The sequence below is a fragment of the Grus americana genome, chromosome 3, assembly GCF_028858705.1.
Source record: "Grus americana isolate bGruAme1 chromosome 3, bGruAme1.mat, whole genome shotgun sequence".
In the NCBI taxonomy this organism is placed as follows: domain Eukaryota; kingdom Metazoa; phylum Chordata; class Aves; order Gruiformes; family Gruidae; genus Grus; species Grus americana.
In genome coordinates, this window is record NC_072854.1 from 78,981,156 (window position 1) to 78,994,498 (window position 13,343).

The 13,343-nt window shown below is 39.4% G+C and overlaps 1 protein-coding gene across 7 annotated transcripts in view; it reads left to right on the forward strand.

Moving 5' to 3' along the window:
- The window catches only part of SMOC2 (SPARC related modular calcium binding 2), a 149,533-nt gene that overhangs the window by 46,906 nt on the left and 89,284 nt on the right, over nt 1-13,343 (forward strand). For all 7 annotated transcript variants that reach the window (XM_054821699.1, XM_054821700.1, XM_054821701.1 and 4 more), the window contains exons 3-4: nt 11,810-11,916; nt 13,014-13,113. In XM_054821699.1, the coding sequence (XP_054677674.1) occupies nt 11,810-11,916; nt 13,014-13,113 (207 nt within the window). The remainder of the gene's footprint in view (nt 1-11,809; nt 11,917-13,013; nt 13,114-13,343) is intronic.

Here is a 13,343-nt window from a genome sequence, read left to right on the forward strand (position 1 = left end):
CAAAGAGAAGAGGGTTGTTTTAGTAGGGCTAGCCAAAAAGTGATGGTTCCATTTCAGGGCAGCTTTTAAGGTTTCAGAACTTATTTTTATTCCGTGTTGGAATGAAAGCAAATCCTTTCGGATGTGTTCATCTGTCCCCCTAAAAAACCAGACACCCCACCACACCCCCACTCCCCATTAAAACATGGTTTTTGAAGCAAGTTTTGAGGTTGCTAATGCAGGAAAAAGGGAAAGAAACATGCATGCTTACGTGTGGAAGTTATGAAGGGAGAAAAGATGATTCCTGGTATAGGATTCACAACTTTATATCTGTGTCTGAACTGTGATTTCTTTTTACATCCATAAGGGAGTTTGAACCACCACCACCACCAGACTGATGGCTGCTTTTTCTGTATCTTTTTTCCTGAGAAAGTCAAATTTAGATTGACTATCTTCTCTCCTCCTCACCTATTCTCAACATTTGTCTCATCTATTTGTCTTTGATCTCTTAAATACTAAAATTACAAAGGGATAGTTTGCTTGCTCTCCTTTCTGAATTTAAGTTTCGTTTACAGCAACAGTGCTCAGTCCAGGTAATTCTTTAGCGTTGCAAAGGAAACCATTTTTAGATCCTGGATCTTAAAACTAAATGACAGAAAACTGGCAGAATTTAGGCCTTTTTCTTTTCTCACACTCCTGTCCTCCTAGTTCCTGATGGCTACAGCTGACATCAAACCAGCTGAAACCAACCTGAAAATGAATGGAAATATTTTTCAGTTCTGAAAAGCAACTCACCTATGTCAAAATAAGCATCAGAATAGACAGTTCTGATAGTGGGCTTTTCTGAAGACATTACAAAGGTTTATAATTTTTTTTTTCTTTTCAGTCCGCTTCCAGGCAGTGCTGGAATCCATTGCTAAGCTTGGAAATGCTATAAGAAGTTACAATCTTGTAAAATTTACAGCCTGCTTTTGCAATTTCAAAGGTCTTAAATAACCTGCATACACTGTAGGTGAACATTCACATTTTTAGACAGTTTTTTGAACAAAATCTAAACTCTGATGTTCTGAAGATTTGCCGCTTGCTTGACCCAGACATTTAATGTGCAATAAGATTATGAATCTTATAAATAAATGTATGTTGACAGCTGAGAAACATTAGTTGTGTTAGGAGGACTGTTAAAGTATCACCTGTAATGGGGATGCACCACATACACATGCAAATGCTTCATAGTAAATCTGACCCAGCATAGTCAAAGAAACAAAACATACAAGAACTGGAAGAGCAATATGATTGCTTTTAAGCTGGTCAGAAAGACAGAGAGGCTACAGTATGCACAGAGCCACCTTCTTTTAGGGGTTTAAGGTATTTCAACCTGAGAACTGAGCCTAGTTACTCTTACAGGACTGCCCTGATATGTGTGAGGGTAGATTATCTCATGATAATGAGACTGCCTGAAACAAGTTGGTTTGGTTTTTTCACGGAGCATCTTATACATCCCATATGAAAAAGTCTGGCTGTTTTGTTTGTTTTGGTGTCGTGTCCCGCCCCGCCCCCCCCCAAAAGTGTTCAGAATTACTCTGTAAAATTTAGTCTTATCACTGTAGAATGGCATTGTAGAAAGAATATTCAACTTTTCTATTGTCATGAAAATTTTGCATTATAAATACAGAAACAGGAGCAAATGCTTCAACTAATTTCTGCAGACTCCTATCAGTTTTGCCTATGCTAAAATCAATAGAATTTTTCTATCAGGTTTGCTACCCTACTTATTCCCCATTATTGAACAAGATTTTTCCCATGAACTTTGAAAATGTGAACTCATATTTTTTCCTGCAGCAGTTTTCAAATAATTTTAGGCTTTTCAAATAGTTTTCCATGACAGTAAATAACATGTATTAACTTTTAAACCTGAAATTATGATGCTGGGTGGAGGCGTGTGGCATTGAAATTTTTTTTTTTTCAATGAAAGTGTGCCTTTTTTGGACATGACAACAAGCTTTAGTCCTAGCTAGGTTAGTGGAAGATCTTCCTGCGGGATCGACTGAGTTTTTCAGAGTTCCCCTTGGACAGCTTTTTATCTCCCATCTCAGCAGCTTCAGGTCTCAAGTGTAGAAAGTCTGCTAGCTGCTTGCGTCTTGTTCAAAGCGAGCAGCATCTGTAGCAGGAATGTCTGGTGGAACAACTGCAGTTTTTCTCTGCAATGGGCCATCAAGCGAACAGTGACTATTTGCCAGCAGCAGTTCAATTCGCAGTTTGGCTACTGGTGTAAGGGTGAATTGGAACAGGTGGCACTGTAGTTCATCTGGGGCAATCTGAACTTTATTTAAGCTCTTCTTGTAAGGAGGAAGGTGAAGAGCATGTGCAGTGCCTGTGACTGAATTTTGGACGTCTGTGGCTACTGGGAATCTTTCAGCTAAACAACAAAGCCTCTATCTCCCATGGAGATGTCTCTCTTAAAATTAGCTAAGAGGAGTTCCTGTTGGTTTAACTAGAGTTTACCCTGAAAGTGGTCTGCGAGCATTGCAGGATAATGCACTCAATAATACCTTTTTTTTTTCTTCTTTTTGTCATCTTGTTCCTTAAATAACATTAAGAATGCTTGTTCCCTTTCTCAGTTTGTTTTTAAGTGAATGTACCAGGCCCGTAATTGGGGTGTTGGAGACTACTATTCTGCATGTATTAAGCAAGTGGCTCAGTAATAATATTTGGTATTCCGACATTGTGATCAATGGAAAAACAAATTCACATGTACAGTCCTGCCAGCGTACCTCTGCCCTAACCTACAGTTCTTGAAACGTGGCAGCTAAAGTGCTTGGATTTCTTGGCTTCTCTACCAACACTTCACTAAAATACAATTTTTCTAATGGCTGGAGGTTCGATACAAATTGTTGATCGCTGTAAAATTGCAACTGCCAACTCGCATCACGTTTCCTTACTTCACTGTCATTGTGTAGCAGCAACCTGGGTTTACAGGTAAATTTTAAACTGGACTTGGGACACATCTCGGAGCGGTTCGTACTCAAAATGGCGATGTAAGGAGCTTTACACAGAGCGATATGTCATAAGTCATGAGAGGCTTGGCGTTTAGTCTGGCTGGCACTCGGGGTATGTATTCGGTATTTGCAGAGGTGGCCCCAGCAGGGCCTTGCTGCTTCGTGAGCACACCAGGGATAGCCATCACACACAGTAGTGTCATTGTTATTCTATAACTATGTAGATCCCCTTTCTCCATTGGAAACCCTAGATAGCTCATGTTTAGTTTAATTCGTTTATGGTATCTTAAAGAGCCTGGCTGTTTAAAAATGCCATTCTTTTATGGGCTATCATAGACATAACAAAAGGTACTATCTTCATTCTCACGATTCACATAAAGAACTGAAGCACATCAAAATATGAGTGGAATTTCCCATAAAGAGGTATTTTACTATTTGCTAGTTACTTTCCTTAGAGAAACACTCAGCATTTGCTTCATTTAAATGAGGCTTTCAGCAATAGTGAAAAGTTTCACTCATTTGAACTATTTGTACAATGAGTTAATGAATGAATGAAGGACATGCTTAAATAATTTCAAATGGTATGAATTAAGGTACCTTTCTGTCCTTGGATAAACATGCTGATATGATTTTTTTCCCATTGCTAGAAGAAAGGAGGACGTTACTGGGCAGTAGTTGTTTGGGGCTCATAGGTAATGAACCTAAGCATACTTTGGGGAAACGTTGCTGTTGCCTCTTAGATAAAGAACTGGTTTGTAAATGCTGGACGTGGTTTCTGAGCGCACACCTTGTCCTGTATTCCCACAGAGGCTGCCCTCAAGCTCAGGTTTGCCTGCGAGCCGGGTGTGAGCTCGACGTGTGCTCGCAGCGCCTGAGGATGTCCCTTAGGTCAGCGTGTGGGCAGTGACGTCGGCTTGCCAGTGCACCTGCTGCTGGAAGGCAGCCCTGTGGACTGCCTTTGGGAGGCACAACGTGCTCCCAAGATGTTTCCTTTGGAGAGAGAAAGATGTAGTGAGTAGGTTTGGTTCTTCTCCTAACTGAAATGAGTGAAAGGTGTCAGTCTATAAAATAATCCTGAACGCGCATTGAGAGCTTACACCATCTGCAGACTGAAAGCAGAGAAGTTTTCACTTGTCCTCACCTCTCACTTTTCTCCTCTCCCTTTTCTTCTTTTCTATTTTATGAGGAAAAAGGAAAAAAAAAAGAGATGCAGGGATTTTTTATTATTTGGGAAAAAATATATTAAAATGAGAATGTATTGAGAAGTGGTATCAGTTTGGTTTTTTTTGGAAAAGAAACCTTCTGGGAAAAAACTGAATATAGGGCAGATTTTTGTCTTAAAAATACTTCTAGCTAGGAGGCTATCCCCTCCTTTTTCAGACATATTTTCTCACTGTAGAAACTATGTTTAATCAGTAGGATGAATGCACGTTTCCAGACTGTAATGCTGGCAATCCTGAAACAAACACTGTTCAGACCCAAGCTCATTTTGGTTTTGAGTCTTCATTTATGTTATGTGTCAAGCTGTTATGTATCAAGCCACTGTAGTAAAAGTGTTAATTTGAGAAACAAAATATTCATCTTGGTGAAGAAAAGATATCCGCATACAGAAGTTATAATTTATGTAGTCTCTGAAAGCAAGAGGAGTTGGCTTCGATTATACTTTCTAGTAGTTATTTAATGGGGGTGGATAAAGTTTTAAGTACGTTTGGAATATTTTTTTGTGGAATATCCTTTGCTCTCTTAAATGTGCATGCTGGTACATGGAACAGAACACAAGTAACACTGAAATAATATCCACAGTTTGCTGGAGGTGGATTTTATCTCTTTTTAAAATACTAGATTTTTCTTGATATATTTCTGCAAGCAGAATTTACTAAAGCCAGACTAGACAGAAACAAGGCACATAAGGGCATTTTTAGGAAAAAAAAAAAGGTATCTTTTTAGATTCACATATGCACTACTTCAATTGAATGAAAGTAATCTTTTTTTTTCATTTTGTGGAGTTTTCATTTCTGCTCATGTATTTTCAATTTAAGTTTCAGGTTTAATATAAAATGTACATCTTAAAGCAAGTGAAGTAGAAACTACTAGTGCTAAAGCAGTAATACTGCACTGAAGACTAGGAACCACAAATAGTTGCAAGCCTTCTCAGATTTTCAGTGCAAGTATTATAAATCGGCCCATAGTAGACTTCTCCAAAATATCAAATCTCTGTTCTGCTCAGAAGGCCTAGTTTGTCCTTTGGTATGTAAAAAATCAGAAAGCTGCAACTTTAGTTTTTTATTATTTGGAAAAAAAATATTAAAATGAGAGTGTATTGAGAAGTAGTACCAGTTTGAATTCCTTTGAAAAGAAACCTTCTGGGAAAAAAATGAATATTTGATTCAGTTCTAGTCAGACAGTATCTCTCCAAATGTGACTGTTAGCAAATCGAGAGAAATATTATTGTACCAAGAAGGAATCTGGCACAGCATTCCTTAGTTTATCTTAAAGCTTAGCTATCTAAATTGCTGGGTGGTTGCAAAATGTAAAAAAAAAAAAAAGGGGGGGGGGGAGGAAAAAGAAAACAACAGAGAAACCCCACACTGCCTGCCTGTTAGATGCCAATAAAGGAGAGTTTAGGCTAAGATTGCTCTGCTGTTTTGTTTGAATCCAGAATGCAGCAATAAAAATAAATAGTGAAAGGCTCGGCCAGCCCTTGTCACGAAGCAGCAAGTCTTTATTTTACGGCTGTGTCAGGCTAAATGTCTGTACTGACATCCTTTCCAACCCAAGAGGCTAATAATATATGCATCTTTGAAACTGAAACTTTGAGCTCGTATAGCTTACTGTGTGTTTCCTATCACTAGAGGCTGTGGCTATTTATATGCTTTGTTGGTAGACATGATCAGTTCTTTTGAATATACATTGACCTAGGTCAAATATCATAGAAAATATTCGTGTTATGAGTAGTTTATACCATATAAACCAAATCGTGTCTTGTGCTCTGAATAAAATATTTTTGTGCTAAATTAACTACAAATTAAGACCATTTGACTTATATCGCTACCAGTTAGCAAAAGGGTATAGCAGCAGGAAAGAAACAGAAGGAGAAAAAAAATCTGGTTCATTGTTAGGACAATTCAGTAAAGTGCTTAGGTGGATAGCTAACTTTAAACAGCTTGATGCACTGCATATTTCTAAATTTAAGGGCAAGTAAGTGTGTAGAGATATTCTGCCATAATGGAGGGGCAATAAGGGAAACCTACAGAGAACCAGAGAGAGGTATTTGGATTATGCATGTCTATACTAGGCCTGCTTGTTCACATCTATGTGACTTTAGAAAAACTTTCTTTTTAGCGTAAGAACAGCTAAGTATCTGTGGAAAGCCCTCAAGGGAACTTTTTCTTCAAATTATTAAGTTTAACCACTTTATAAGTAGTTTTAACAAAGTGGTAAATGTTTCTGATCTGTTCAGTGGGATATTCCATCTATAATAAAATAACTAAATAAACTGTGAAGTGCATTTTATGCATAAATACATAACAAGCCTGTGTCACACACAGTAATCTCTTTGAAAGCAAGCAAAGTCTGCTCAGTGTATTGGGACTGGGAAAGGTACTTTTATTCTTACTGAAATATATATCAAACCAAGAAATACCGGATGAACTAAATCAAAATCTTTGCAGGAGATTTATCTATTCTTTTGGCAAGCTGTTTACTTTTCCATGAGAGAATCTGGGTTAGATCTCCCTGTGGAGCCCCGAAGTTGCTGTAAATTCAATTGTATTAAATGTCACTTTAGAAATGGTGTTTACACCCTTCATGAGTTTGTGTCATTGTTTCAAAGATAAACTTCTACTTTGCAGTAATAAACTTCTCTCTGTGTGATATATTATTCAAGGATTAGCTGGCAGAGTTGAAGTTGATGGATGTTTTCTTTCTTTTCCCGAAGCTCAGTCTTTTCAGTGCCGTACTGTTGGAAATAAGGTATAAAATGAGATTAGTTCCAAGTCAGGCCTGTGTGTTTTTGAGGCTAATTCTGTTTCCAGAATTTCCTTGGGTACTGAGTTTAGCGCTGTCGCAGGAAGTCCTGTGCTCCCAGGTGCCGTGCCTGACAGAAGCTGGTTCGGCATACTGCAGCAGCGTACCGGTGCCACTTCATAGGTGAAAGTCTTCCCTGTTGCGTATAGAAGCTTAGTACAGAATTAAGATGGCTTTATATTTCACCTGTGGCTTTCCAGACACTGGTCTCCTCTGGAAGCCAGAATTGTCACCAGGGCTATTCAGAAAGACTTGCCCAAACAGCTACAGCTCTGTAATCTCCTCAGTTCTGTGTATTTCTGTCCGCTCCAATGCACCCATTTTTGTCTTCTTTTGTTTTACACCCCAAGGTGTACTTGTCGTCTTAAACCTCTAGCTGCCTTTGCGGTCCTGGTGCTAATTCACAGTGGTATAATTAACACACTGGCCAACATGCTGTGCTAAAATGCATCTAGCCCTGGACCAAGCCAGTTTTGTAGCTAGCTAATACAGTCCAAGTGAACTAATTTAAGGTAAACTCATGCACCTTCATGCTCAGTTTCTATGCCAGGAGAACTTTTTTCCCCACAAGCTTCTGGGACATAAAAGCCCATTTCCCTGGAGTTGAGAGGATAAAGTCTCCCTGAGACATTGATATAATTCAAAATTACAGCTGGGCATATGTATCTGCAAAATTAGTTTTTGCCATTGTCTGAGTATAGGCAAATAAGGCCTCGTTTCAGCCGGCTTTTTACAGGTCTTAGAACCAAAAGATCTTTTCACCAGGTCACCAGATTCCGGCTTGAGCCTGCTGGCTCCCTTATTCATACTTAAGCTAGGGAGAGAAGTAAAGTATAGTGGGAATTCTAGTCAGAAAACAGTAACAGTTTCAAGCCCCTTATTTTTCCACTAGATGGTTCCAAAAGTTTAAACAAAAGCAGATTTTAAAAAAAAAAGCTGCTTTTTTTTTTTTTTTGAGCTAGAATCCAATATAACAACAGTGAAACAGGGCTGACTTGTTCCAGTGATGCACAGCATTGCACAGTGCTTTTCATCCTTCCAACACCTTGCAGACTTGGAGTCCCCTCTGCTCTCAGGTTCCTTGTCACCAGTGTGACACCATTCACCCCAAAAGAGTTTGGCCTGCTTTGATCAGGGTCCATGAAGATCAAAATCAAATTTGTGGACTGATCAATTAGAACAGAGGTACCAGGTAAGTCCCACCACCTTTCATTATCAGTCTTCATTTCAAAATAATCAGGGTCCCTCCTGATCTGAATTATTCCTGGTCTAGGTGAAGAGGAAGGTTGAATCTGTATGTGAGAGACTTCACTGGTATCCCCTTAGATGTCATTATTCCTATAAACCTCCTTCTGGCAAGCCACTTAAGCCCAGACTCATCCTACTAATTTGAGATTCACGTCAGTTATCTTCATTAGTTACGCTTGTGCAAGGTGCACAGGGGGGCCTGTAGACAAGAATTGTTTGGGCGCGCTCGCAGGACTTTGCACAGTGCTCCCAGATTTGGCTTCAGTGAGTGAGCATGAGCAGTGGCCGTTGGAAGGTTCATTTTCCTGTGGGTTCGGACCTCACCCATCACTGACTTTTGCCTGTTAGGAGCTGCAAGGTCTGTCTGCATCCATATCTTGTCTGATACTTTTATGTGAGCTCATGTTTCAGCCTTTCTCCCAAACATGGCAAGAATTAATTTTCTTGTCCTTTTTCAACTGTTATTTTACATAAACGTGTAGCACTTAAATCTCCTGAATTCTTCTTTTCCTTTAGAAAATTTGTTTGAAATTGCACAGTAGATTTAGAAGGTATTGAAACCAGAACACAGAGGCAGGTGGTGTAATCTTACAAATTTATTATAAAATGTATAACTTCTTTTGCCTTCACTGATTGGAAGTAATCACTTGGTTTTACTTGGAAGGAATTTAGCTCCTCTGAATCAATAATTTAATGTTCATTAGTATTCTGAGGAAGAATGTTTTTATATGACTTTTTATCTTGACCACACTATTACGTTTGTTCTGTCAGGTTTGGACCACATCTCTGTGTCATAGTTATTCCCCTGTGGTAATACCTTGGTGAAACAAAAAACCAGAACTAGGAATGATGTTTTGACTATACACAGTTTCAGATGCTTAACTTGATAAGAGGTCTTCCTCATGGGTTTATTTTGGGTGTACTGAAGCACAGTAATACCCAACAGCTTTAAAATGTTTCCATGGTTATATAATACAAAATAAGGCCTCAAACGTGAATTTTATATTCCACTAAATTTTGTCATTGTTGATTTTAAAGCATATTAGATCATCCACAAATAGGAGGCCTTTAGAGCATCAGACTGTTTAGGAACAAGTGGTGGACAGTTTTGGAGAACTTCTCTTTCTCCTTGGCATGTTTTTATGATAATTCAAATATTGGAGATAATTTACAACGTTGCTGGTACCATACCAGAGACCTTATGTGGTGGAATTTATATCACTTTCCTTTTAGACATTTAAACCACATGTCATTCTAGAAAAACGAGGACAGAGGTCCAACAAAGGAGTGATTTATTTTCAGTTAAAATACTAGCTACATTAAAACCACATGTTATTAAGTACTGTATAACCAAACCATACTCAGAAGAAGGCTTATGACACTAAAGCTTGCTTAAAATGTTTCTTTTTTTTCCCCCAAAAACAATCTTTGGCAGTGCATACATTAACAGACTTTACCTGAGCTGCACAGGACATTGGCTATAATTTTCCCTTGATGAAACAAGTTATTAAAGTACCAGAGTACAAATTAATTCAGTTCCTTATTATTTTTGTCACATTTCTAGATGGTTGAACTTTTCTGTCCATTTTAGGTAACATTGCATCTCTGTGAATACCCCTCCTGAAACAGCATACTAGGATTAAGGTTGTTAAGACGGAAACATAGTTTTTCAAAGTGAAACAACTTGTATTTTGGGCATTTTACCAACGTGAACTCTTATAATGCTCCTGTGAGAAGAGTAAACTAATGCACAGAAGTAGCGCACGCGAATCCAAGACCAGAAGGTAAATCAATACGAAGATTAGAATTAAGGGGTCATGATTTTGTTTTCAAGATGCAGATGCTGAGGACCAGTTTCTGTCCTCATTATGCTACACTTCCACAACAGATTGCCTAGGACTTGAAGGGAATTTTTTACGCTAATGTTCTCAGGTGAGTTGTCCAAAGCTTAGTGGAGATGACCGGTGGATTCATCCTGTACAAAGGACTTCTGCAGTTGCACCAAGCTTCCGTGCTGGTTCTGTGCATGTGTGCCTGGATAATACTGGCACGGAGAGGGCACTTGAGGGGCTCACCCGTATGCTCCTGGGAATTGTTAGATGACAAAACCCTGTCAAGATATGCCGGTAGCAAATGGGGAAGTGTTATTGCCTCATTGTTCAGATTCTGCTTAATGTGCAACTGGCATGGACGAGAAAGCCCGTCCCCCCCCGTGCTTTCTAAGAACTGTGCGTTCATGAATCAGCACAGCACCCCTGTCCCACAGGTAATCGCTGGACAGTTTTAGCCCTAGAACGGATCTAGCCAGTTACTGTCAAACAGTCTTTAAACAAAGCAGGGACCAGAAGCAGCAGATTTCTCTGCTTGTATGCTTGAGATCATTGTAATTCAGATGTTACAGTCACATCTTGAAATCATTAATATTACCTTAAGCTTGCCTGGTATTCTCATTTGTCCTGAAACTGCTTAGCTCAAGCAGATCCTGAAGCACAGATTTTGCATCAGCAGCATGCTAAAATTTGTAGCGGCTTTAAACAAAAAAAAGTATATGGTATGTGACTTTTCTCACCCCTTGGCTGCCTGATTGAAATGTAGTATATGTATTAATATTATATGTTAAACTATAGAAACTTTACTGAATTAAAGCTGTATAGTTTGCTACCTTGTCTTGGATGGAGAACAGCACCAAGTAACACAGGAGATGGTGCAAGAAACCACACAGTGGACAAAGGACTATGTGGTAGGCTTTGACTTGTGCCACGTCTAAATCATAAACTGTGATAGTAAATTTTAGCATAATATGAATTAAGCATGTCCCAAATTATTATTGAATCACCTCCCCAACAAGCCCCTCTGCTATACAGTTTATTTTATTTTTTTTTTTACCAGCCTGGTTGGCACACCTGTAGTCACAGCTGAGATAGCTACCTAACTGAAGTAAATGGTGTGTAAACTGACAGTAGGAAATACAAGGCAGCTGTACTCCTGCCGCCTGCTTTGCCTTTCCTGAAGCACTAGAAAGCCGGTGCTGCCACTAGTACTGAAAGAATATTGTGGGGTACCAAGTGGCAGCTTGTTCGGGCTTCTGTCCTTTGGCAGCAGTTGGAGCAGCAAGGATGTCTCTCCAGGCATCTCTCCATCTCATCTCCCCTCTGTGCTTCACTTTGTGGCCTCTTCTTTGTGGTGGCAAAATTTCAGTTTTGTTTACTCTGCTTGGCAGCATGAGCACATTTGGGCGAGCCGAAAGAACTTACAGGTTGGACATTCAAAGGTTGGAGGAAGAACATGATTATACTAGTGATTCACATATGATACTCAGAAAAAAATGTTATTATCATGCAGGTGAATGAGGTGAATTAGGACACTATTGCCCAGAAGTTATTGTCATCCATAGGTTTCGTTTCCTAAAAAAATGCAAGTGATTGTACATTTTCCTGATTATAATTCCAATTCTCTTTACATGGGTCTCAGGGCCTTCCTCCTTTTTCTTAATTTAGGTTATCATCTATCTTTTCTTTATATTGCATCATCCAACTGACTTGTCTTCTCCCTTTCTCTAGATGTTTCTAGATGTGTGGCTGAGAGGAAGTACACCCAGGAACAAGCTCGCAAGGAATTTCAACAAGTGTTTATCCCAGAATGCAATGACGATGGCACATATAGTCAGGTTGAAAATTTTTCATTCAGTATGTTGCATGGCTGGAGAGTCAGACTATGTGTGTTTGCAGAGGATGAAGACAAGACAAATGTAATGAAGTGAAATGTAATTTGAAAATGAAATGTAATTTGTGCTAACACTGACGTTAAAAAATGGAAGGAAAATTCATGTTTTGTGCCGAGTCCTTGTTCTTTTTTTCAGAGTTGGCCAGCAAAAAAGCCAAACATTACTGTTGTTCATGTGATACACTCCCTGTTCTTCTAGGCTGAGGCAGCTGAGTCATTCTGGTAGCCCCCTGAATACTCATCAGATGGTAAAATGCTTGGAATTTCTGATCTGTTCCTGATCCCAACCAGAAATCTTATGACCAGAGTCCATATCTCAGTCTTAAAGCATGAATCATGCAGGATTCTTCCCTATTCTCAGCTGAATTTCTGCAGGTCTGAGACTAATTTACTTAGGTTAGATCATGGAATTCAGAGGGATGCAGTTAGAAGCTTGTCCTGTGATATATATCCCAATCAAGATCACCTTCTGCTGCCTCTGTACTGCATTTCACTTGTGAAGTTGTGCAGAAGACAATCCTTGGTTTAAGGGAGATGATATTGGCCCTCAGGAAATATAATGCAATTGATTTCTAAGAGGAATTCCAAGAGTTTCCTTTCTGACAGCTTGGGATATGAATAATGCTGGCACAATCACTCTGTCCTGCTCCTTCAGTGGGTGGAACAATATGTTCTCTATGTGGAAAAAAGCTTGAGATTGCTTGCTTCAAGAACAGTTTATGTGTCCCTCGAGGAACTTCACTGTGAGGTTTTCATAACACCTGCACCTCACTCTTCTGAAATAGGATGTAAACAACCACATATTTCAATAGTTTTCTCTTCCATTGGATTCTGAAGGACCTACCACACTTTGCTTGAAATAAGCTCTTCTTTATGCTAAAAAAATCATATTTAGTACTGAGATTAGGTCCATTATGGTTTATTGTTCTAGGTTTGTCAATGTAGTTTGCTGGACTAGTCTTTTACACTCATGTGTCATGAATGCTGTGGGATAACAGACACATCTGACAAACTGCATGTGTTTCATGTAATTTCTGACAGGTTCAGTGCCATAGTTACACTGGATACTGCTGGTGTGTCACTCCCAATGGTCGCCCTATCAGTGGTACTGCTGTGGCCCACAAAACTCCCCGGTGCCCAGGTAAGACTTTGACTGCCCAGGTTATAGCATTGTCTCATGGACAGTAGAGTTTATCTGTGGCATCTGGTTAGACTTAAGGAAAAAAATTTCTTCACTGGAAGAGAGGTTCAGCACAGAAACAGGTGGTGGCTGGAACTGTGGATGCCCCATCCTTGGGGGTTTGCAAAACTCTACTGGATGAGGCTCTGAGAAAGCTGGTCTGGCTTTTAAGCTAGCCCTGCATGAGTTCT